Raw genomic sequence first — 23,909 nt, forward strand, 5'->3', positions numbered from 1 at the left:
TCAAACAGGTTGAATAATGCCTCGGTAAATTTAAGGGTGAAAAAAGTTGTACCTAAACTTAAAGTAGAATATTCTACTTCCTTGCGAAAAATTAACAGAATTTGGGAAAACTACGAGTAATTAAAGTAAGCAAATTCAATAGTATATAGTAGCTTATTTTAATTAAACTCACCTTAAGTAGAATACTCTACCTTTTAATAAATAAAATTTCGGAGACTATCCAGTCTGTTTTAAGCAGCTAAATCTGAGCTCAATATATAACTATTGGTTTGCTTCTTTCGTTATTCGTATTTCGAAACTGAAATATGAACGAATTAAAGCCTTTTTTTTTAAATTAAAATATTTTGTTTTAAATTTACTTTTTACTAAATCCATCATTTATATTTTTGTAAACAAGAAAATTAATTATATTCACTATGGAAGCAAACCAATATTATCTCATAAACAGAGAGTTAATTACAGTCTAACAAACAACTGCCCAAACGTTTAACCTTAATGAACGATAATCAGGTAATTACTTATGTTAAAAAATCTTTTAAACTTCATTAAGGGAAACTTTTTAGTTTTGGGTATTTTACTGAAGAGTACAAAAATGCTCACATAATTATTATTACAAGCGACAATATGGCAGATAGGAAAGCTAGCTAAAAGTTTTCATACAGTAATGACATGTATTCACTGAAGATTCAATTAAAACATGCGATAAAATGACTTCTAGTTTACACGGGAATTGCAACAATGAATATTAATAATTTGTAGATATTTCATAGATACACAATTAAACATTATGGCGGTATATTCAAAAACTTAATTTATTTTAGCTGAAGGATAATACCAAATAGAATAAAATTTAAAATAATAAATAAGGTACATAAAAACAATATTATTATGTTGTTATAGGGACTTTTATGTTTGTATTACGTTATTATAAAAAAATAAATTTTAAATTATGTTTGTATTATGTTATTATTAAAAAGTAGGTTCCTAGTATGGTCCTTCGAGCCGGATACACATTATTGACCGTGAAAACTAGACATAATTTATAGCTATACAGTACATGCAACGACATTTATATGACAAACAGATGAACACAAACAAAATGAATAGTATGGAATATCTTAATATTTGTCTCAGTGAATGCAGCCATTAATAAAAATAGGTAAATCGAAATGTTAGCTTATAGCAATATTATTATTGTAAAATTTAGGTAACTATTTATTTGATTTGGGCATGCATTATTTATAGAAATTATAGCGCCTGGATCGAATACATTTAAAAATAAAACTTTTTAAATTAATTTTACTGACTATTTTAAAAACTTAATAAAATGTAACAGTGTCAATAAAATTTATACTCTAAAACCCAAAAACCTAAGCTTTGTTAAACTCAAAAACCTCAGTTTTGAGTGGCAAAAATATCATAAAGCTACACGTAGTTAATTCAAATGAATTGTATCCGACTGTAAAATCAATACTTATCCTCAAATTTAGAATCACATATGTATGTACAGTGGGCCACAAATAAAACTCACTCAGTCTATAACTCCCGCATATTCTGTACTTTTCAAATCGAAAAAAATTTAATGTACAAATCTTTATCTTTGTCAATAGTACCCGAACCCGCCGAGCTTGCATGAAGAGAGTTATGAATGTGGATGAAGCGAAGGAAGTATGCAGAGATCGTGGCAAGTAGAAAGAGGTAGTGTCTGCCTACCCCTCCGGGAAAGAGTTGTGATTTTATGTATGTACAAATCTTTATTTTCTAAGATTACCCTCTTACAAACAAACAATAAAGGTTATACTCTTTTCTTTCAATTTCTTTATAATATTAGTGTAGCTTAAAGGAGTTTGTGGCCCGCTGTTACACCCCACTCTCACTCACCCTGTAACTGCCGGTTGAGCAGCGCTGTGATGCCGGGCCCGTCTCCAGCCTTCTTCACCACGAGCATGGGCTTGTCCTCGCCCTCCTCATAACTATTAGGCAGGTGGCCGTTACTCACACCCATGGTTTCGCTCACCTGGAATTTGCAGTTTGCTTTACAATTGATATGAGTCGGAAAAGTATAGATATATGTGTGTAGAGGCCGCCCGCGACTTCGTCTGCTTGGAATCAATCTAACGGGAACTCCGGTTTAAAAATTAGTCCATATGATATTCTGGGTCTTCAGCTACTTAGATACATACCAAATTTGATCGTAATCGGTTCAGTAGTTTTTGCGTGAAAGAGTAATAAACATCCATAATGACATCCTGACATACTAACAAACTTTCGCATTTATAATATTAATAGGATAATACTGTATTTTTTTTTAAATTTTAATAAACTAACGACCTGGCCGTGTGACAGTATAAAAACAAATTTGCCCAGTTCAGTTAAATACAGTAACACTATCTCATCACCACCCATGGGTCCACCAACCTTGAGGTTATACGACCAGAATCATGGTAGGAGTGGGCCGTTCTCGCGTTTGCTCTTTTGAAAGCGCACCCATTCTTGACTCCTCCATAAATTACAGGAGTCGAGACAGAGTTTTCGGAGAAGGCTTTCAAGTGAATTTATCGTGGTTGCGATTATATAAATATATACGGGACAAATTACACAGATTGAGTTAGCTTCGAAGTAAGTTCGAGACTTGTGTTATGAGATACTAACTCAACGATACTATATTTTATAATAAATACTTATACAGATAAACATCCAGGCCAGACCCAATATTTTATAATGATAAAGATACAAGGGCATTAACCAAAAGCATTATCATACAAACATAAAATCACGCCTCTTTTGCTGAGGCTACATCTTTCCACTTGCCACGATCCCTGCACACTTCTTTCGCTTCACCCACATTCATAACTTTCTACATGCAAACTCGGTGGTTTCATGTACTCATCTTGACCTGACCTTTCACCAGGACGTCCTCCAAAATCAATGTCTCCGTTTCAAAGCTGTTCAGGGCCATAAAAACTAACATTGTTCATCAAAGACGAACGTATCTTGATCAAATTAAGGACGTCCTGGTAAAGGGTCAGGTCAAAAGTACCCGAAACCGCCGAGCTTGCATGAAGAGAGTTATGAATGTGGATGAAGCGAATGAATGAATGAAGCAAGTGGAAAGAGGTAGTCTCTGCCTACCTCTCTGGGAAAGAGGCGTGATTTTATGTATGTATGGTTCATCAACTGACCTGCATGAGTTTATGGACAACATCCCTGCCCAATATGTGATCGAACACAGCCTGAAGGAACGCATCCGACATTATGGACAACTTCAGCTTGTCCCGATGCCATACCAGCACTCGGGACTCTTCCATCGCCATTATTGACACCTGGAATCAGAGAAAGAAATTTTTAATTCAAGTAGTTTTTGAAACGAGGTAATCTTGTATTCTTTAGTATCTTTATAATCTCATTACTCAAGTCTCGAACTTTCTTTGGAGCTAGCTCAACCTGTAATCAATAATTACTATGAATTCATATTAGAACATATTGAATTTTAAAATGCAAGTATTGTGGGCGATTAAAAATACTTTTCATAGTTATACTTTTCTATCACGTTCACAATTGCATAAAAACTTAATTCTTCTTCTTCTTTTTACCAAGACATCCATAACTATCAGTAAGACATCAGAATCTGATAGAAAAGTATCAGAGTTTGTTCAGTACCTACTCTTAACAAATTCTTCACACAAATTTAATAATTTAAAAATTTTTGTAGTTGTGTGTTTAATTCTCCTTCAATCAAAATCTACTGAACGGATTTTTTCAATTAAATACACGGGTAGAATATGTACATCCTGGAATAACATTAAAGTATTTTTATCCCGAAATTCCCACAAGTGTATTAAAAAAATCTATGCCCATCCCAAAGATATACAACCTCCGTAAACATACATCAGGGCGTTGGTCCCGCCTCTAAATTCAATCCGTAACGTAAATCCTAGCAATTCATGTGGCACCAAACTGTGCTCAGGGGATTACAACCAAGACCTTCTTGGTTCAATATATGGTACATCAAACTGCTATTTTAACGGAAATGCGATTCTATTACTACTATGACTTCGTCTGAAGTTTAAAAAAAAAGAGTGACCCTATTAAGCTCTTTGATTTTATTGCGTAATAATTTCGATTTTCAATTTTTTTCCACTCAAATTCCTTAACAAAAATCAAAACATGAAACTATTTACAACTGGCCAGTAACATGTGACAAAGAGGTAGATACTATTTAATCTGTGTCACTTAATCTGATGACAAATAGTAGTATAAAATGGAAAGATTCTTTACATAAATTTCAACAGAAAAAGTAAACAGGAAAAAAAAATAACCTAAAAATGCCAGTTATTTTTCAGTAAGGATTTCAAATTACCAGAAACCCGTGTAAAAGTTATTTACAAAAGCAATCAACTATAAACATTCAACGCCTTTTAGAATTCCAAGAATCACGTGCTTTCGTACCAAAACTCAAGTTTTCAAAAGTTAATTTAATATGTTTGTTCGACAGTTTGAAACGACGTCGTAACTACTTGTTTAAAATAAAATTCTGAGAACGAAAAAGGAGTAGATGGTTTTTGCGATTACATTAAGGATATCGTTTCTCGTTCAGATTGTTTCTTTTTGTTTTACTAAATGAATGCATGTATAAATTAAATGCGTCTTAAAGTCTTAAATGCGAACACTGCTTTTATGAAGTGTCGTAATAACTTAGTAAAAGAAATTGAAGAACATAACGACAGACAGTCAATACTACTGCAAAATATCTTGCCTTGGTGTAATATGGACATATACATAATATGAACATATACATAATATGAACAAAACAAATTCTAACATTTTCAAAACCGTAATCTATACTAATATTATAAAGTTGAAGATTTTTTTTGTTTGTTTGTTTGAACGCGCTAATCTCAGGAAATACTGGTTCGAATTGAACATTATTTTTGTGTTGATTAGACCATATATCGAGGAAGGCTTTACGCTATACAACATCAAGCCGCAACTATTAGGAGCGAAGAAATAATGGAAAATGTGAAAAAAAAAGCGGGGGAAATTATTCATCGATGATGCCCAATATAACTATGCCACGCGGTCACAGCTAGTGTATATATGCATACATACATACATACATACATAAAATCACGCGTCTTTCCCGGAGGGGTAGGCAGAGACTACCTCTTTCCACTTGCCACGATCTCTGCATGCTTCCTTCGCTTCATCCACATTCATAAGTCTCTTCATGCAAGCTCGGCGGTTTCGGGTACTTTTGACCTGACCCTTTACCAGGACGTCCTTAATTTGATCAAGATACGTTCGTCTAGGTCGTCCCACTCCGACCTTCCCTCCACACTCTCCTTGTATATCTGCTTAGTCAACCTGCTTTCATTCATTTTCTCCACATGACTGAAGTGTATATATATAACTTCAATGAATGCGAAATCTGTGACCAAATCGAGAAGCCGTCATTGAGTTGAGACTGACGGCCATGTGCGGCGATAACTGAACAGTGAACACCAATTACGGCCGCGGTTCACCTTGCCCACCCCGCTTGTAAGTGCAGCAAACATTGGTGAAAGTGTCATTGTATATGTTTGAAATCTTATTAAAACACATGGTGGTATTCAAGTGGACGGCCTCTGTGGCGCAGCGATAGTACGCTTGTCTGTGACACCGGATGTCCCGGGTTCGAATCCCGGCCAGGGTATGATGAGAAAAGAACTTTTTCTGATTGGCCTGGGTCTTGGATGCTTATCTATCTTATAAGTATTTATTATAAAATATAGTATCGTTGAGTTAGTATCTCGTTACACTAGTCTCGAACTCGAACCAGTAGTTCCTGAGATTAGCGTGTTCAAACAAACAAACAAACATACTCTTCAGCTTTATAATATTAGTATAGATTTCTACCCAACAATATGCAGGCTCTTGACCCAAAGTCGAGAGTACCTTGAAACTGACGTGTTTGAGGACCATACAAAATATATAATATGCGTTAAGTATTAATACGAAACAGTCAGACAATTTACAATTTTTTTTTTGTTTTTATGACTGGTCAGTTTCGAGAACTAGGCCAATAACTAGACTTGTCCTATTTATAATCTATGGAAAGTGGAAACTCAATATCGAAGCCATCAAAGCGACTGCAAGTGGCGATTATAGATTTAAGTGATCTGTGGTCGGGTACATAATATTGCTGCATAAAACCTGATTTCTTTCCATTTAGCATAATCGTTTGGTCCACTTGCGCATTGAAATGCATAACGTCCTAGTGTCCAATTCACAAGTTTTAAGAATTCGAAACTAGTATTTTTAAAACTAGGCAATACATCGACGCAAAAAACGACTTATAAAAGGATATGATTAATCAAAATTATATAACGTGCCGTGTGGTTCCCGGCACCAATAAAAGAAAGAATAGGACCACCCCTTCTCTTTCCTACTGATATCGTAAAAGGCGACTAAGGGATAGGCTCATAAATTTGGGATTCTCCTTTCAGGCGATGTGCTAGCAACCTGTCACTATTTGAATCTCAATTCAATCATCAAGCCAAAAAGCTGAACGCGTCTTATCACTATTTTCAAGACTGTTGGCTCTGTCCACCCCGCAAGGGATATCGACATGACTATATATATATATATATATGTATGTAAAATTATACAAAAACCACAACTCTTTAACGACAAAACCAAAATTAAGCATCATCAGATTCACCTGGAAGAATTCATCCGTTGACACGCCGAACCACTCGGGGGAATCCAGAAAATGGTGCGGGAACACTATGTGCAGCGCCCGCTGGTTCTGTGACACCACCAATCTGGAAGACACAATGTTAACGTATAGCCAATGACATCATAAAGCGGTAAAAGGGATAAGACTTACAGAACTGTTGTGTTCTATACAAGATTGAAAGTTGATGTAAAAAGTGATAGGCTTACAAACTTGGGATTCTTTTTTAGGCGATGGGCTAGCAACCTGTCACTAGTTGAATCTCAATTCTATCGTTAAGCCAAATAGCTGAACGTGGCGATTAAGTCTTTTCAAGACTGTTAGCTCTGTCTACCCCGCAAGGGAGATAGACGTGACCATATGTATGTATGTATGTATGTTGAAGTAAAAAAAATGATCACAATTGAAATCGGATAAGGCTAAAGGTTCTGCCAACTAGACACAAGTGTCGTTCAAAATAATTATTAAAATAAAGTAATCTGTAGCATTATCGGACTTTTTGGCAAAAGGTCAGAGGTAACAATAGTACCTACCCTAAACCTACAAGCTTGCATTAACATACATATAATCACGTCTATATCCCTTGCGGGGTAGACAGAGCCAATAGTCTTGATAAGACTGATAGGCCACATTGAGCTATTTGGCTTAATGATAGAATTGAGATTCAAATAGTGACAGGTTGCTAGCCCGCCGCCCAAAAGAATAATCCCAAGTGTATAAGCCTATCCCTTAGTCGCCTCTTACGACATCCATGGGAACGAGACGGAGTGGTCCTATTCTTTCTTTTAATATTGCCGGGAACCACACGGCATTAAGATAATTATAAAAGTGGATGAAGAGCCAGAAGTATGCAGAGATCACACCAAGTGGACGGATGAAGTCTCTGCCCATCACCCGGGAATGAGGTGATGTAGTAACCGTTAACATGCAACCCGATACATCATCACCAACGCCCCATAATGATAAAGCAAGCAGAGATAAATAAATAATAAATAAATATATACGGGACAAATTACACAGATTGAGTTAGCGACGAAGTAAGTTCGAAACTTGTGTTACGAGATACTAACTTAACGATACTATATTTTGTAATAAATACTTATAGTATAGATAAACATGCAAGACCCAGGACAAACAGAGAAAGTTCGTTTCTCATCATGCCTTGGCCGGGATTCGAACCCGGGACCTCCGGTGACACAGACGAGTGCACTACCGCTGCGCCACAGAGGCCGTTATGGAGGAGAAGAGATGCATTAACGTTTAATATTTGATGGTGCTAAAGCGTCGGTCTCGTGAATAAATGAACAGCAAAAGTTTAATAAACAAAGTTTAATAACCCTCGGACGGGCGATAATTAACACGCTGAGAGTAGACATGAGGGCAGGGATGAGTCAGACAGGTCCAGGGTCACAGGTTCCTGACCTGTTTACACAGCGTGACGGATATTTTAGATCAGAATCTGCGGGTCAATGCTGAAGCAAGCAATATCTGTACTTAAGCCTTTTTGGCCAGAAATTTGGGTATAAAGGTACACGTTTTCAGTGGTGGAAAGCAGATTGGTGTGTTTTAAGCTTAGTTCGTGTAGTAAAAACTGCTCATTTTTAGTAAAATTTTAATACATACTTACATACATATACATATGGTCACGTCTACATCCCTTGCGGTGCAGATAGAGCCAACAGTCTTGAAAATACTGAATGGCCACGTTCAGCTATTTGGCTTAATGATAGAATTGAGATTCAAATAGTGGCAGGTTGCTAGCCTATCGCCTAAAAAAGAATCCCAAGTTGTAAGCCTATCCCTTAGTCGCCTTTTACGACATCCATGGGAAAGTGATGGAGTGGTTCTATTCTTTTTTGTATTGGTGCCGGGAACCACACGGCACTAAAATTATATGCAATGGGGTTGTGTGCGCTCGTAATTTGGTTTGTCTTGGAATCTACTCTATAGATCCACAACACACGCTTAGGATACATTACGATATATACATCATGATGATGTTCCTACGGGAATGGGACAACACATCCACGGGAACAAAATGGCGTGGTCCTAATATTTCCTCTATTGGTGCCGGGAACCACACGGCAACTGACTAGTAACTTTTTTCAAGTGCCAAAACATTCTGTAGGTATATCCTGTCATGTAGTCAGCTACTTAACAGGATATACCTACAGAATCTTTTCACAGTTTTATTTAAGAGCAATTAAGATCTAAAAAGCCATTCCTTCGCTCGTTTCCCGTTGCCACAATTTCCTTGAGCACTGTTCAATCTATCGACGGATATGCATATCCTGTTAAATTCTAAAACAAGAAACCACAAGAAAAAAATAAACATCCAATGAGTAAAATTATTTGCCAGCATTTTTAACACTTTAAATCATTATCATACATAATTTTCCTGGAAATTGTCTCGGCGGTTCAGCCCTTCCACCGCCCGAGATTCATATTTTAACGTTACAATGTACTTACGACAAAAGGGAATTGTTTAAAAATGTTTAAGTAATGCTTTAAACTGTTAACTACCACTGTCAACTAGTTCGCTGATATTGTGTATCTGTGCACAAAAAATGACACTTACTAAATATTTAAATTATCTATGAATAAATCGTTCTGTTCATTACCGGTCCATTTTGATTTATTGAAAAAAAAAACATAATCTCACGTAAACAGTTCAGTAATCATATATAAATAATTAGATACTTAGTAAGAGTAGTGAGTATAGTGAACAAAATGCACAATCCATCAACGTGAACTGATGAAAATTGATTTTTCCTTGACATTATGCTGTTTTGTATGGCTAAATATAATTCCCGAACAACCCCGCCCGACGTGAAAGGTCGTTCATAACAAAGTTGACGACAAAAGCTCGGGTGAGCTTTGTTGGCGAAATCCGAGCGGATAACTCATTTAAACACCCCATTATATAAATGTGTTTTTAGTTATGTGTAATTAAGATCACTTCTTTTAGTTTAAATGGTTAAAAAATAATTGTTAAAAAGTAAAAAAAAAAATTAAAAAAAGATCTCTCCGGCGGGGAATCGAACCCCGGTCTCCCGCGTGACAGGCGGGGATACTGACCACTATACTACCGAAGACTTGCGAGTAATGGCGAAATTCATGTTCATATACTTGTTGCAAATACAAATTATATTTAGATAAGATAATGATATACATTCCTTATAATGAATGCGCATATTTATAAAGCATTGTTTTACACTCATATGACTATATATATTTGATCGTATATTTACTTTTTTATAATAATGGCATTCGGTGAAGGAAAATATGGTGTGGACCTGCACGTTAAGGCTAATAATTAAAAGATGTGTCAACATGATCGCAAATGGGATAGGTTCTCCAATGGTAAAGGTTTCAGATATCCCTTTGCAGCCAGCATTGCGTTCATAGGTAGATCCCTATCTCCTCTTCAGAATGGGACCCAACAGGGACAAAACCACAAGAGGACCATATAACGGGGGAGGAGATAATAAAAGCAAAAATAACAGCATAAAAACCACAATATGTAAAAAACTGGATGACTGGATAACGTAGACCTCTAATAATGGACTCGTCAATATCGAGTGACGCTTTTTATGCCATCGGCAATGGACGTTTTAAAGGATTTTTCTCGGAAAAAAACTCAGTTTCGACAAACAATTTCTTGTTCGTTAAATTCTGTTTAAACCTTGTCTGTATCAGTTTACAGTAAGGGATTATTATCGTCATTACACCGCTCTTTTACGGCCTTCGAACACTTTGTTTCTGAAATAAGGTTTTCTACATATTCTCTTAAATTCTCTTTAGGTTTAACATACCTATTTCAAAAGATTTTATTTCTAACAAATGTATCGCTAAACCATTCAGCTAATGGATTTTGAGCCTTATGACTATAGGGTCTGACTATACCATTGGACCCCTTTGGGGTAGACAGACAGACTTGATATGTGTTTATATATATAACAAGGTATGACGTATTTTAACAAGATCTAGCCTAAGAGTTGTTCTAAAGTTTGTTACTGACATTTTGTCTAAATTTTTTAGAAGCAAGAGATATAAACACGTAATACTCTGGGTACCCATAACTGTTGTAGTTTTATCCAAATCTGTTCCAATAGGTTTCGCGTGCAAGGAAAACGAACACGCATAGTACTTGGCATACTCATAAACTTACCACGTATGACTGCATAAAATATAGGCTAACCTGACTAGCATTTTCCAGTCAAGTTGGCCAACTACAGCAGAATCGGGTGAAACTACTAGTATCGGAATCGTGATAGAGCCCAATGGCTCTACAAATAAGTACACTATCCACGAAGCGGTGTTGGCGGAGTGCCTGCAAAGTGCACGGTTAAAAACTCGCTTGGTGCAGCGAGGCCGGCTTACACATTCAGATGAATTAGGAGTAGTTGGTCCTCAGAGCGAAATGTCCACGTTGAAACGACCGTAACATATCAAGTCATGGGAGCAAAACGTTCGAAATTTAAAAGGACCAAGCAACTATTGTCCTTAAATGCAGTGAATTGATTGAATTGAAAAGAAGATCTAGAAAGAGTAGATTGATGCTATAAAGATAAAACGATCGTTAAAGAAAAATATGTCGTAGGTCTACTGGAAGAAATTTCTCAAGAAATAAGTAAATCACTTAGAATACAAATCACTTAGAATGAAGACAAAATATTCAATAGTTACTTTGAAAATGACTATGCCGTAGCAACGATATATTTGTTTATTTATATATTTATATACTTACATCAAGGAAAAAGTAAGAATAGGACTAAAACTAAAGAGAAATTGAGTACTGGAAGAAATTTCTTTAGAAATAAGTGATCTACTTATTTTTTATTTGACTATTGAAAATTTTGTCTTCATTAACTATACTAATTTGATTAGACACAAAGTTCTGGTGAGTCACTCTATAAAAGAATAGAATCAATTTTACCCCTCCATATCAATAGCTTCCCATCATGCATCAAAATTATCTACGGGTATAAAGAACCCTTGCGAAGGGTGGATAGCCCAGCTGTGTTGACTCCGGCCCTCGTAAATATGGCTTTAGCAGTAATTACTCCATGGTACACGGATTTTTACGGTTTGTTGTAAGAGTCGGACAGTTAAAACTTTATGTCGACTGCGATCGTAAATCAGCATATAACAATTGGAAATGAGGTGATACTGATGCAGGCTTTTATTGAAACGACAACGTTAAAGATAACTACGGACATGATGCCATAAAAGTGAAGACGGTTCCAAAGAAAGAAGAGTGTAGGTAAATGGACCCCAGGAAATTGGAAATAAGCAAAAATAAGGGAAAGCTATGAAAACGAGAATTCAAAGAATGACACAACGTGAAGCTTGTCAGGAAACTAAAGGTAAATGTATGTCTAATATAACTTAAAGGTATGTCCAGCGTAAAAGCTTCCTGTTAATATCCAAATTTCAATTTCATCATAAAGCCATCCAACTGAATGTGGCCTTTAAGTCTTTTCGAGACTGTTGGCTTCATGTCAACTTGTCTAGACGTGATCTGCTTGTTAGTATAGATATTGATGTATAAGGAAAACTTTCTAATTATTTCAGTGTAATCGTGAGTCATTATCGATAAATAACGTGCTAAACATATCTCTCTGACAAAAATGTCCTTGAATACTAAACTACAATTACAATCAATCATACCAGTATTAACATTTTGTACGAAAAGTCGTAGTATTCCAACAGAATTCACCACGTCAACATCTGGGAATACTGAATGACAAATATGTTTCCATCTATCAAGTTCTACATTACATGAGTTTCTACTCAAGCGTACACATCTAGAAATTGGAAATTCGGCATCTATTTGGTGGCGAGAAAGGGTACTATTCTTTCAATGAATCAATGTCGCAAAGGTCAGACGCGAGACAAACAGACATAATTATATTATCCCGTCTTAATACCCTTACAGAATTAGCAGTCTCGAAGGGAGTCAAAGGACGTTCAGCAGAATGGCTTAGTTAAGGAATTGAAACACAAATAGTAATAGCCCATCACCTATATAAAGAACTAGCTGTGCCCGCGACTTCGTCCGCGTGGAATAGTTATTTTGGGCATCATATTTATTTTTGCAAACATCCTCCTTGGCTTTATCAATTATAGCTGCTAATTGTTATGCGACTTGGCGACGACTTGGCCCACATCATTACCCGCGACGGAACGGAGACCGTATATAGTGAGATGAGAGGCCTTTGCCCAGTAGTGGGATCTTACAGGCTGATACTTTACTTTACTTTAAAATAGTAATATCTTCTAAGATGTTCACTGAAATTAAGTGATATCAAAGACAGTAACGACTATATCTCAAAACCTATTCGTCTGATTTATATACTGTAAATGGCGATTTTAGTCTACATGAAAAGCCGAAAGTAATAAACATATTTATTTGGATAAGGATTAATACTGAATTAAAGAAAATTGGTTTCAAAATAACTTATGTTTATAATGAAAAATTAATCTTTAAAAATAAACATAAAAGTGGTTATTGTAAGTAAACCTTAAGAGATAGATATATGCTCTCGCGGACTTTTTTGTGGCAAAAAATGAGTACTTCACATCTTTAGTACATTGTTTTACTATATCTTTGTTGGTTTGCGCAGCGTTCGCGTGGAAAGCTCGCAGATGGCCGACTCATTCAACTTTCACCTGCATTGTTGACGTTTCCCGTAGGAAATCCGGGATAAAATGTAGCCTATAGCCTTCCTCGATAAATAGACTATCTAACAGTGAAAGAATTATTTAAATCGGTTCAGTAGTTTCTGAGATTAGCGCGTTTAAACAAACAAACAAACAAAACAAACTCTTCAGCTTTATAATATTAGTATAGATAGCAAGTGTAAAAATAAGTAAAGAATACTCATGTGTGATTCCCCGACTATCTCCAATTTTGGATCGCGGTCAAATGGGGATCCGGGTTAGTTCCCACGGGGAAATGGCCGCAGCTGAGATGTAAGTACGAGAGGATGATGAAGAAAAGATTACGGCACTTGACGAATACAGCCATTGAAAATACTCCTTTCCGAGATGACAACTAATAAGCTCCACATTTATATTTAAATAGCCTGAATTTTAAAATAGTTAAGGCAACAATAACAATACAAATATCCTCTAGGCGAAGGCGACTAAGGGATAGGCTTATAAACTTAGGATTCCTCTTTTAGGCGATGGGCTAGCAACCTGTCACTATTTGAATCTCGGTTCTATCATTAAGCCAAATAGCTGAACGTGGCCATTCAGTCTTTTCAAGACTGTTGGCTCTGTCTACCCCGCAAGGGATATAGACGTGACCATATGTATGTATGTATGTACAAATATCCTCAAAAGTCGGCAATTTACAGCTATCATTAGGAGCCTACGAGCACACTCGTATTATGACGTCATATAATTTATAACTACAATAGTCCTTAATTTTACGTCCATAAACACAGGGTTGTTACCCCTATATTCAAGTAATATAAAAAAATTAAATGTCCTCACCACACAAGAGCGAAATTCTGTAAATTAAAATTGCTTATAGTTATTGGATATTTCTGTTCACAAAGAACTATGACAGAAGTAAATTCTATGTACGACATAAAATAATCGACATTAAAACTATTATTATTAAGGCTATACACCTGAAAATCGTTTTAGACTATTCGAGACTGTTGACTCTATTTACCCCGCCTCTTTCTCGGAGGGATAGGCAGATACTAACATATTTTCACTTGCCACGATCCCTACACAATTCTTTTGCTTCATCCACATGTATGTATTCATGACAGATATAACCTTCATTGTTGCTGACATATGTATAGCCAGCCCTAGAGTGTGGTATCACGAAGAGGCTGCAAAGTTATCCCTAGACAAACCCCAGCTAATGTTCCAGGTAGCTGCCACATAATTACAAATTGTGATACTGTAAAAAGTGAGGATAACAGTAGCTATACTTGATTCTTAGCATGAAATTTCACTACAATATCTGTTTAAAATATTACTAATGAAACTATCAACATAAAGAACGGACACTCACACTCACAGACAAACGAAATACCGCCGAGAGGTGAAAATACAATCAGAAATGCGTCATGATAAGGGAAAAAGATATTTGAAGTATTCAAATCATATCAATCTGCGTGACTAAATCAAATACAATGTAAGTAAGTACAATTGAAATTACTGGGCGCAGAAACCTTAAATTTTGCATCATTATTTGCAGGACTGCGAGAAATTTTGATTTTTTTAGTACTGGAAGTTCACGAGATTACCATGTTTTAATACCGACATACGTAACTATAAAAGGGGAAGAAGTAACGAAATGGCTGAATTTGTATGATTTCCGAGTAACTTGTAGTTTAAGACTGCTCAAAGTGCGAATGAGGAAAAATGCGCAATGAGGTCAAGACGACGAAAGACGACACTGACCGATTGCAATAGGTTGCATCATCACGACCACTTTTCTTTTCATTCACAAACATCGTTATATTTTATGCAATTTATTGCATTATGTCTGCTCTTATGTATTTAGTACTCACTTTTCGCAACAACAACGATAACACTGCTTTTTGTGTTTAATACACTATTAATTAAATATATTATGGGCACTTTCTAGACTAGCATGTCAGTGTTATCAATCATTTTTATTTGCCACCTAATATTTGGAAGAGTAAAAAGCTTAACCATATCTTTACCACGGATGTCATAAAAAGCTACTAAGGAAAAGTATAATAAAATTGGGATTCTTCTTATAGGCGATGGGCTAGCAGCCTGTGATTATTTGAATCTCAATTCTACCATTAAGCTAAACAGCTGAACGTGGCCAATCAGTTTTTTTTAATTCTGGTGGCTCTGTCTGCCCCGCAAGGGATATAGACGTTATTATATGAATGTATTTATTTATATATTTATGTACCTACATCAAGGTAAAAAAAAAATAAGAAAATTTAGTATAAGGGCACTAATTATTTCTAGAGGAATTTCTTCCAGTATGCCCACGACAGGAAAATGTATGTAAAAAGCAATACATCTAACTATATTAAAAAATTTACAGATCTAAATGGATTTTTCACATCTCTCTATTCTGTCACTTCACCCGAACACTCGAGCCGAAATTTAAAAGCTGGGATCCGTCCGCACTTGACCCTATTAACAGCTCTGCCGGTGAAATCATACTTATTTATTTTTTGGACATTTTAAATGGATTTACATATAAATAAATAAATATATACGGGACAAATTACACTGATTGAGTCAGCCTCGAAGTAAGTTCGAAACTTGTGTTACGAGATAATAACTCAACGATATTTTATTTTATAACAAATACTTATATAGATAAAAATCCAAGACCCAGGCCAATCAGAAAAAGTTCTTTTCTCATCATGCCCTGACCGGGATTTGAACCCGGGACCTCCGATGTCACAGACAAGCGTACTACCGCTGCGCCACAGAGGCCGTCAACATATCATTTTATATAAGTGTTAAGCATCACATCTCGTGAGTGAAGTCGTTGTTCACTCTTGCCTCAATTTTGCATGCGATCCTATTATTGTCAGGTTGGCTTGAAGAGATCCCACGTGGGGATAAGCCCGCCTTTGTACTGTACTAGTGTTTTATAATTGTAATGTACTCCTTTAGTGAACAATAAAGCATTTACTTACTCACTAACTACTGCACGGGGCTTCGCTATCTTAGAAATTTCAAGAAAAACTAAGCCTAAAACTCTTTATTGGTTATTTCTGCCCGTAGGTCAAATATAAGTCTGGTAGTTTTTGAGTTTGTTCGTTACAGAAAAAATAATATGTACATACATAAAATCAAAAGCCAGTGATAGACAAACCGAAAAGGATCAACACAATAATTATTAATGCAATTACCGATAACAATTAAATAATCCAACTTACATAAATTAATTTTGACTCAGAGCCAACTGTATCATAATAAATGCAATGATCATTTCAGTGCTATGTGGTTCTCGGCACCAATATAAAAAATAATAGGACCACTCTCTTTCCCGTGGATGTCGTAAAAGGCGCCTAAGGGATAGGCAATGGGCTAGCTGCCTGTCAATATTTGAATATCAATTCTATCATTAAGGCTAACAGCTGAAAGTGGCCTGTCAGTCTTTCAAGACTGCCGGCTCTGTCTACCTCGCAAGGGATTAAGACGTGATTATATGAATTAATGATGATTTCAGTTAAAAGGTTTTAATTTTAAGATAACCAACAATATTTACACGAAATCCGATATCTCCATCCGTGCAGCAAAACTGACAAGCAAACATTACAGCTGTGAGCAATCTGATTAATTTGTAATTAAACTCACGTCAAGCAGAAAAGCAAATTATGATATCATCTACTACTTTAATCTTAGAAATTATTATTACTACAATGAAAGCAGTAATAATGTGGATAAAACTAATTTATTTTATAATCTTATTGTTTTCATGTGTATTCGCTATTCTCACTTCGAAGAAACAAAAGGATTACCTAATTAAATTCGTGAATACGCGAAACTGAATGAAGTCATCGCACCATCATTATAAAGCATTAAATTTAATAACCAGATGGGGTTCTCAGAATCATTATAATATTGTCGGTCAGTTAAACGAGTTAATCAGTTGGAAATAAGAACAGAATAGCAACATGAAAGAAAATTCTAAAGGTCCTACTCCCGAACTCGTGATTAAGAGGATTTGATCACTAATTTTATTAGGAACAAACATTCATACATAAAATCATAGCAAATTTTCCGGTTAGTTGCATTATTTAATAATCAGATGTGGTTCCGGTTTTCTGAATCATCATGTTGTTGGTCAGATAATGAGTTGATTAGGTATTGAGTGATATATCACCTACTTTTGCAGATCGCTTGAAATTGAACTTTTGAATGTACTCCAGATGCTACCCAGGGCGGTATATTATCATTATTTCATAATATATAAGTAGTAATATTTATTAAGGTTACCTATACGGTATTAATAAGACGATATACGCGATTAATGAATGTTATTAATGATATAGGTATGAGAGTGATGAATGTGGATGAAGCGAAAGAAGTGTGTAGGGATGGTGGCAAGTGGAAAGATGTGGTCTCTGCCTAACCCTCCGGAAAAAAGGTGTGGTTTATGTATGAATATACGCGATTTAAACGGTTATTACTACGAGTACTGCGAGTAATATAATATGAGTTAGTGTTCAAATACATTCACTTATCAGATTAAATTTCGTGTCATAAACTAAACGGAAGAACCTGCCCGTGCCTGATTTAGAATCTAAACGGTCTAAGATGCGTGGAATATCACTCAAATTCTGAGGGGAATATTCAAGATCTACACATCATACGCACGATTTTGGTCGATTTACTGCATATTGGCTTCGTAACTCAATACTCAAACTGAATATCAAATTTGGTCCACATTATGAACTCTCTAAAAACTACGATAAGGTAAAAAATCTAGGAATATTCTTTTTATTTAAATTAAAGGTTAAAGCAGGAGATGTTAGCAATCAATTCAGAACTTCATAAGAAGAAGAAAGACAATAAGGTCAGAATGGAAACCTCACTTAAAAGACTCACCTATGTAACCAAAAATTTATAAAGACTTTCTTGCCAGATAACACCAGAAAGAGCCAACTTTGATTGGTCACTTTTGCGCGTACAGCGTAAGATATGGGTGAAAAAGAAATTTCAAAATGTTTTGTTCGTCATGAAAAAATGTCCGAATAAACCACAAAAAACTATTGAAACTAGTAAGGAAGAGACTTACTTGCCCGACAGCACCAGAGACAAACTATCCACTTTGGTGACTTTCTCGTGCGCGTATAACTCGTGGCACTTGAGGTGGCGAATGTTCCTCATGCACATGAGCACTCTTCGGAACTGCCGTCTGGACACCCGAAGGGGTTTGAATAACGCCACGTACACCTGAGGACAAAGATGATACTAATATAGTAGAAGTATTAATATAGAGTAAACATTTTCGTTTATAAAAATTCTACTGGATTGATTTCAGCAGAAGAAGATTCACTTTACGTAACTAAAGTAACAATATCTCGAAAATTCCCAGAAAATATATTCGACAATATGATAAAGAAGTCATTCATCAAGTCTTGGTATAACTACGCACTACTCAAATTACACCATCATATTGAACCAAGTTTATTGTTCCGCTGCTCTGTTATAATGATAATAATAGCTCCCAGATACAGTCACAAACGGGCTGATTCACGGCAAAATTACGCGGCCCGAATTAGGAAGGCATTTCTCAATGCTCATTGAGGCAGTAATTTATATTTGTATAGACAGATCTCCTCTTTCATTTGTCAATGTGGATTTGGAGGCATGGTGTCGACGTCAATTAATAATTCTCCTACGCCTCCGCTCCATGCTTTGCAAGGAGGGAGAAACTTAAGCCTTGTGCCATTTCTTGACACGTGTAACTAATTTTGGGTACAACTGGCACGTTTTAGTTATTACGGAATTAAGTTATGTACAACATAATTAATCAGAATCTGATTAATCACAGCCAACATAATATTAAGTCTTAGAATATTAATGAACTAATACAGAATCGCAAAACTCTACTTGCCATCTCCGAACAAAAAGTCGAAACAAGATTCATCAATTTTCCAAATCTTTTTGAAAAACCGAACGATGCTTATCACGAAAAAGTTTCAAATTTGAATTTGAATTCAAACGTTATCTTTGTAATTGACACACTGTAAACTAAAGCAAATAGTTTTCTAACAAGTACAAACAACTTCAGTCGAACAAGGTTAGCAAGCAGAGGGAACAACTTTATGTAGTTCAGCTATCCACAAATACTCGCATGGAACAATCTGATCCTCTCAAAGAACTGCAACTCTTCACGGTCTGGGGTATTAAATCGAAAAGAATGGCCACTTTTGGCGGACTGTAAAATTTTAAAGCTGATAAATGCTTACTATTTATATTGTGTGCCACCAGCCACTTCTTAATGGTAAACCGTTTTGATTTAAGAGTTACTCCCATAACATTTTTATTTCAATTTCATAAAGTAAGGTTTATTTAATTATTTTTCTATTTGGCACTGTAAAGATCCAACTGAGCGTAGGGTAATATCTGGGGCGGCTCGGATGAGCGATGTTTACCTGGCTTCAGCAAAATATTGGACTTCTGAATATTTTCGAGAAAAACAGACTGAACATCCGAACCAATATTGTTACTCTAAAACTGTTTTCTCTTCAGCACATGGTTTTGTTTGCGTCAACATTTATTAAATTGAAAGTTAAATAAGAACTATAGGTTAATTGAAAATAAAATAGGTGTATAAATCTGCCATAATAATAGTCTTTATTGACAGAAACTAAATTATGAAATACAAAGTAAGATAATTCGACAAAGTGAAACCTCCGAATTATTTGAAACATCCCTTATCAACCGAGCTATAGAAGCTCATAATGACAAAGGTTAAAGGATTTCAGGAAATTATCCAGAAGAAAAATTCTCCTCAATTTTTAACAGTCATGGTCATTGAAGCGATGGACTGCCCCCCGCAATATGTTTGTGTATGAAGGCCAATTTGAACAGAGTCACGGACAACTATGAACAAACGGTCACCCACGATATGGTGTTTGACAATCCTAAACATAGTTTAAACAATTCGAAGTAGCACATGGTCGCAATAAAGCCACTAAACAAGCGAGATGTCACTCACTGCGCTACAGAATAAACAACAATTTGTTTAGTTACCAAACTGAGTGAAAGATGTACAGACTACGGTATGGCTAGAATTTGCTACATGTAATGTAAATCTACTAGGAAATTGGAAACGTGAGGGTTCGAAGCCGTAATACAAATTAAATGCAAACATTGTCGCTGTACAACCGATCACAAACAGACATAGAAGCTTGGTTTATTTGTATCTTGTTCTGCACGTCAAGACGAGAAGAATTAGCTATTTAGGTAGGGAATAATCTTCTTTTCAATATACTTTTGCTCATATAATAATTATAACTCACACCAACTCCTTAACGATCTCGATAATCTACTAGCGTCGTCAAGCGTCTATAAAAACCAAAGTTGAAAATTCTTATCTTTTGTTCTTTACAAATAGGAATACGTTTTCTATGAGTGATATAAAGAAGATCATAAATTGCACTGTGCACGTATGATGGAAAAGTCACATTTTGTACAAAAAAACGACGGAATCTATCAGACATATAACAACATCTATTTTAAAGTTGTAGACGATATTGACATCATATCTAGGTTAGATGTTAGCGCGGGGCTGGATCATTACGGGTTTATTAAAAAACCTGGAAGTGGGCCGTCTTCCGTCAGATATGTAGCTACTAGTAACTTCATGTATGAAAATAATCAATAATTGCTTTCATTATCGAAGTTCCGATTATAATAAGTTACTGCAAAGGAGAAATAATAGTGACATAATTAAAACAATAAGCGTTAAACTTTCCACAATGAATATGTATAGCTGATGTTAAACCGTTAGTCAATAACCATAAAGTGTCTGTTACTGTATTGTTACCACAAGTCTATGAGAAAACTATGAACCGTAAGATAGTTCGATTCAATGTAAAATGCAATACAATAAGTCTTTATTGCACCTGAGAATAAGACATTGCATTTTCTCAGGTAAAATGTACTATGCAATAGAAATAGGTATAGCGCGTTCAAACAAACAAACAAACTCTTCAGCTTTATAACATTAGTATAGATTAAATGCCATAATAAATTTGGAGTTTGCATTTCAGTAAGAAAAGCAGGTGGCCATATTTTGCAATTAAAACTTAAATAAGGTGTATACTTCATGCTAACTTCACAATATATTGTTCATCAGTTCGCAGGTAACATTAACTTGCATTCAGGTAGAAACGGGTACCTGCACGCTTTTAAACCACTTATGTCAATTTTTTGCTAAACGTTTAGATTACCTGCTTCAAAGGTTTAACATAAAATTGTTAAGTCAATAGAAACAGTAGAAACAGATTCATATTCTGAGACGAATAAGATTTCTGGTAAATTGTGTGAGAATTACACCTGTATCATCAGTAGGTTTTAATTCAGATTAGATTGGTCCTGCAAATTGTAAAATAAATTTATAACCTTGGGATTTTAGGCGATGATTAAAGTCCTGTTACTATCTCTGAATGTTCATTCCATCATGAAGCCATCCAGATAAACGTTGCCTTCGATACTTGTGACTACTGGTTTTAATCTAGCATTCTTCCTCCTGGCTTTATTCCCGGTTGCATTATCACCTCTCTGGAGAAGATTCCGGGAAGAGCGACTCCTATCTATACTCCACAACCTTAAAACGTAAACCTAACCCCGTATTGGATCCATGGTTACACATCCAGTTGCCTGAATGTGCAGGTTTCCTTGCGATGTTTTCCCTTAACGTAAACGCCGTAACCGTGGCTTTGTCTAGCCTATAAGAGATAAATACGTAATATTGTAAGTACGTGATGTTCCTATCTGCAGTTTAATCGGCTGTAACTTGTTACTGCGAAGCCGTTGTTGGTAAAAGTAAGTAAAATTTAAGCCCAGATCACAATTTCCATTAACAATATCGACACAAACTTAAAGCATTTAAAAATAAAACCACTACGCCGGGCTTCGCAGCCACACCTTGCTTTTATAAAAAGTGCCCCTATCAAATTCAATACACCTGCCTGCTAAACCGGGATTAAAAGGCTCTAGGCAGTAGGCAGTCCTTTGAGGCGGGTCAGTGGGGCAGGGAAGGCGGTGTGAACGCCCTGCGTGACGTCACACTGCACGCGAATGCACTCTGGCGAGCGCGGATTTTATAGGTTATGTTTACATTAACGGTCTAGATGTAATGTAACAATCGCAACTGGAGCTGAAGTTTATTTGTTGCAAGCTTTATTGGGATTTCATTGTTAATTTTATGAAATGGCTGTTAAAGATAAATCAAAGTAAGTAGGTACCTAAAAAAAAAGTTTATTTCCGGAGCAAGTTTTGTTGCGACTTAGTAATTTATTGATAAATAAATATACCTATACAGGACAAATTACACAGATTGAGTTAGCCTCGAAGTAAGTGCAAGACTTGTGTTACGAGATACTTTCTCAAGATACTATGTTTTACAATAAATACTTATATAGATAAACATCCAAGACCCAGACCAATCAGAAAAAGTTCTTTTCTCATCATGCCCTGGCCGGGATTCGAACCCGGGACCTCTGGTGTCACAGACAAGCGTACTACCGCTGCGCCACAGAGGCCGTCAATTTGAATTGAATTTTGATTTAATCTTCTTTTACTAGACATTTAGCAGTACTATCAACATAATTGTTTAACACGAAGTGAGTATTTAACTTATGCTCCTATATATGCTTTCGTTTAATTTACCCTTTTCATTAAATGATACAACACAGAAGACATGTTCCTTCTCTTTGGTATGTCAATGCAATGCTGTCCGTTTGTATTCAAATCCCTGCGTGCTTTTGATATTTGCTATTCGACTAATCTGCATATAAAAATAATAAGTTACTCTGAACTGTAGGCCTCTTATGTCCCTGTAGTAGTGGCTCTATTTCAATGAATTTGAACAACGTGAATTGCAGGTGCCTGTACGATAAATTCCTTTTTTATACGCGCACGGTGTATCAAAATGAGTCTTTGTATTAGGATTATTCGGTAACCTGATTATTTACTTCCTTTTGGGTAAAATTTTCCCGTTTGTGCCGTTTCTGGAGGCAATATTTTCCATTTAGACGAATGAGACACGTAGTTGAAAGCTTTGTTGGTATTGCAAGTAACTATTGTCAAACTATTACATATGATATTCATCCTACTACTATTATAAAGGCGAAAGTTTGTATGGATGTATGGATGTTTGTTACTCTTTCACGCAAAAACTACTGAACCGATTACCATGAAATTTGGTATGTAGGTAGCTGAAGACCCAGAATAACACATAGGCTACTTTTTATCCCAGAGTTCCCGCGGGATTGATAGGGTTTCCATGCGGACGAAGTCGCGGGCGGCCTCTAGTATTATCTAGTTCAACAAACACATCCAATTCATAACATTACATTTTTTGATCGGATTCGTGACTTTCAAGTCTAGACTACACTTTTAATTTAGAATGTTGTTATGAAACATATTATGTTGTGTCTTTTGGAATTTTTATCTTCTTTTTATTATCATACAAAAATATAAC

The 23,909-nt window shown here is 35.8% G+C and overlaps 1 protein-coding gene and 1 non-coding gene across 3 annotated transcripts in view; both read right to left on the reverse strand.

The window, feature by feature from the left end:
- LOC106136796 (blood vessel epicardial substance) overlaps positions 1-23,909 on the reverse strand; it is a 37,407-nt gene that overhangs the window by 5,605 nt on the left and 7,893 nt on the right. For both annotated transcript variants that reach the window (XR_001228664.2, XM_013337446.2), the window contains exons 2-5: positions 18,489-18,646; positions 6,701-6,803; positions 3,183-3,323; positions 1,882-2,017 (exon numbers count right to left, since the gene is read on the reverse strand). Coding sequence is in view for 1 of the 2 variants with exons in the window: in XM_013337446.2 (XP_013192900.2) it covers positions 1,882-2,017; positions 3,183-3,323; positions 6,701-6,803; positions 18,489-18,646 (538 nt within the window). In the remaining variant the exon portion in view is untranslated. The remainder of the gene's footprint in view (positions 1-1,881; positions 2,018-3,182; positions 3,324-6,700; positions 6,804-18,488; positions 18,647-23,909) is intronic.
- Trnad-guc (transfer RNA aspartic acid (anticodon GUC)) lies at positions 9,739-9,810 on the reverse strand. The gene has a single exon. It is a non-coding gene; the product is annotated as a tRNA-Asp (tRNA).

The sequence above is a fragment of the Amyelois transitella genome, chromosome 8, assembly GCF_032362555.1.
Source record: "Amyelois transitella isolate CPQ chromosome 8, ilAmyTran1.1, whole genome shotgun sequence".
Classification (NCBI taxonomy): Eukaryota; Metazoa; Arthropoda; class Insecta; order Lepidoptera; family Pyralidae; genus Amyelois; species Amyelois transitella.